Raw genomic sequence first — 1,045 nt, forward strand, 5'->3', positions numbered from 1 at the left:
GGGTGGGTTTGGGGGCTGTGAGGCTCCCCAGGAGTGAGAATGGGGCAGAAGCAGTGGGAGCCCTTGCACCCCCGCCCACCCCCCATTTCGGGGTGAGGGGCAGCAGGCTTTCCCAGCTCCATGGCCTTTGGGGGTCTCCCAACAGAGGCAATGCACCAGCGTCGGGGGGGGGTACCCCCTTTCTGACCCCCCTTTCCTTCAGCAGAGGCTCACGCCTTCCTTGCCCTGCGGGACGCTGGGCGCCCCAGCACCACACCACGCCGGCTCCCCCTGCGCCCCACAGCTTTCTCAGGTGGGTCCCGTCTCCCCTTCCCACCACATGCTGCATCAGCATGGGTGAAAGAGGGGTGGGTGCCCCCCCACCTGACCGCCTGTGCCACCTGCTTTCCCCCTCGCAGGGTGCCTGAATTGCAGCCGCGTTGGGGAGCTGACAGCCCGGCTTGCCACCCTCGAGGCGCAGGTGAGCCCCCCAACATGCCACCAACCCTGGGCTCGGCCACCCCTGGAGGGGCACAGGAGCCTGGGGGTGGGTCACCTTATGGCACCCAACCCTCCTGTCTCTTTGCCAGGTGGCCCGGCTGTCAGCGGCCGAACCCCCCACCTCCCCAGCACCCAGAGGCAGCGCTCCGGGCAGGGGGCAGGAGCCTGGGCAGCTCTGGGGGTCCCCGGCTGCCCGTGGGAGCCCCGGGGATAATGGTAAGCAGGCAGCTGCCCCGCAACCCCCCTCCAGCCACCCGCATCCTGCAGCACCAGCAGTGGCAATGCCACATCCAGTGGCAGCAGTGGTGGTGGCAGTGCCACCTGGCAGCAGCACTGCCTGGGAAAAGCACCCTGGGTGTTACCAATATTTGGGGGGGTACACGGGGGACCCCCCCTCTTGGAGCCCCTCACCCTCGGGGAATGGGCTGCAGTCTCCCCCCAGCTGTCCCCTTAGGGGACAACAGTGACATTGAGCCACATGTGGGGACCAGGCCAGCTCTGGGGAGGGTTTGAAGGGCTTTGCCCCTCTCCAGTGTTTTGGTTTGGGGCAGGGGGGGGCACTGGT

At 67.7% G+C, this 1,045-nt stretch overlaps 1 protein-coding gene across 1 annotated transcript in view; it reads left to right on the top strand.

The window, feature by feature from the left end:
* EMID1 (EMI domain containing 1) overlaps positions 1–1,045 on the top strand; it is an 11,077-nt gene that overhangs the window by 7,500 nt on the left and 2,532 nt on the right. The window contains exons 4-6 of the mRNA XM_035898376.1: positions 206–292; positions 399–460; positions 570–703. Of these exons, the coding sequence (XP_035754269.1) occupies positions 206–292; positions 399–460; positions 570–703 (283 nt within the window). The remainder of the gene's footprint in view (positions 1–205; positions 293–398; positions 461–569; positions 704–1,045) is intronic.

The sequence above is a fragment of the Egretta garzetta genome, unplaced genomic scaffold (assembly GCF_000687185.1).
Source record: "Egretta garzetta isolate BGI_Z169 unplaced genomic scaffold, ASM68718v1 scaffold7, whole genome shotgun sequence".
Taxonomy (NCBI): Eukaryota; Metazoa; Chordata; class Aves; order Pelecaniformes; family Ardeidae; genus Egretta; species Egretta garzetta.